This window comes from Austrofundulus limnaeus, unplaced genomic scaffold (genome assembly GCF_001266775.1).
Source record: "Austrofundulus limnaeus strain Quisiro unplaced genomic scaffold, Austrofundulus_limnaeus-1.0 Scaffold178, whole genome shotgun sequence".
NCBI lineage: Eukaryota > Metazoa > Chordata > Actinopteri > Cyprinodontiformes > Rivulidae > Austrofundulus > Austrofundulus limnaeus.
The window spans coordinates 1,110,801-1,112,330 of record NW_013952580.1 but is presented as its reverse complement, the minus strand read 5'-3'; the positions used below and the strand labels follow the sequence as shown (position 1 = coordinate 1,112,330).

The 1,530-nt window shown below is 37.4% G+C and overlaps 1 protein-coding gene across 2 annotated transcripts in view; it reads right to left on the bottom strand.

The window, feature by feature from the left end:
* Positions 1 to 225: 225 nt before the first annotated feature.
* opn5 (opsin 5) overlaps positions 226 to 1,530 on the bottom strand; it is a 105,892-nt gene continuing 104,587 nt past the window's right edge. For both annotated transcript variants that reach the window (XM_014017899.1, XM_014017898.1), the window contains one exon: positions 226 to 1,218. In XM_014017899.1, the coding sequence (XP_013873353.1) occupies positions 1,152 to 1,218 (67 nt within the window). In that variant the 3' untranslated portion in view covers positions 226 to 1,151. The remainder of the gene's footprint in view (positions 1,219 to 1,530) is intronic.

The following is a 1,530-nucleotide window of genomic DNA, read 5'->3' as shown; positions in this document are numbered from 1 at the left end:
GGCAGTCCACTTCAGCCCAGCTGAGTTCTGCTCCAAGCCTCTCTTGGTTCCACGCAAATGGGTTCATTTATGAATGCGTGCATGTGAGTGGGACCTGGTCAGGCCAGTCTGTGGGGCGATTTGCAGATTTGACTTATAAAAGAGGCTATGGTGTCATCATCCTGAGACAATAGCAACTGCAAATGCTACAATGCATTTAACAACAAAAACAAAAAAGAGACAAAAACAACAACAACAACAAAACAACAACAAAAACAACAAAATGTAACAACATTGTGCTAAATAATATTAAAATGTTAGTAGTAATTTTTTAACAGCCAAGGGAATAATGTACTGTGCTAAACAATGAGAATTTATTTTACACTTGGGAAAACCAAGCTGGGGGACTCAGACCTTGTCCACATGAAAACTGATTTTTCAAAAAAATATTTTTTTTTCTGTAATTTCTACAAATACCTTCATAAACATGGCAACACTTTAAAAAATGTATTCATTCACATGGAAAACTACAAACAATTCAAAGCATTATTGGTCACGTTGTAACACTGCTACAAAAATACACAAAAAATACATAATAGAAAAGACCCTGTGCATAAAGCTTGCATGCTAAGTTCCAAATGTAAAAGCCAAACCCAAAGTTTTTCCTTTTTCTTCATTTGGTTCTCCTTTGTGAGGTGTTTGTTTTTGTTCATCAGTGCTCTCTGCTAACTGAAGCAATCCTAGTAACCAGGTTCTGTAGGATGAACACAAAAACAGAATCTGTCTTTTTTTTGACACCTCACATGTTTGGGTTTTAGTTGGGTTCATGGGTCTTTGACATAATGATTTTCAAAAGGTTGGATTATGGCTGTCTACACAAAAACACAAGGAAGGAATCAACATTACATTTTCCATTCTTCTTCTGGTGCTCCCAAACACTGTTTCCATATGGATGCAAGGCTAAACTGACAAAAAATAAAAGGTTCAATTATTATCAAATGTGCTCCCTGTGTGGATGGCGCCTCAGGGACCAGTGGTAAAGGTGAACTGATGATTACTTCACAGCAGGCAGTGAGTAATTGATTGGAGTGTAAAACACCACAGAGGGTCGGGAATAAAGCATGCAGTCCAAGGTGAACAGGTGAAAGATCTCTTATTTTCCTCTTTTCTCTTCATATCTTGATTTGAGCTTTTGTGTCTGGTTCTGTTTCCTTGACTGGGCCAGAGATGGTGTGGAACCTGCAGGAACATAGGAACACCACCAGTAAAACCATTAGTTTGAAGTTTAAGGCACATCTTTATTGGAAATGTAAAACCTGGATGCCTATCATTTACAACGCTGAAGATAATCATTTTCTGAAATCACTTCCTGTTGGAGAAGACACCAGAAAAAAGTTCAGTCAGATATGTTCATTAAAACTACCAGAACGTGTATATTTAATAAAACTATAAAGTTGAGTTTGTGGAAGGAATACAATATGGCATAGTACGTGTTGATACTGAAAGAGATGTTGTTCAAGACCAGCGTTTCCCCTACCATTATACAAGAGG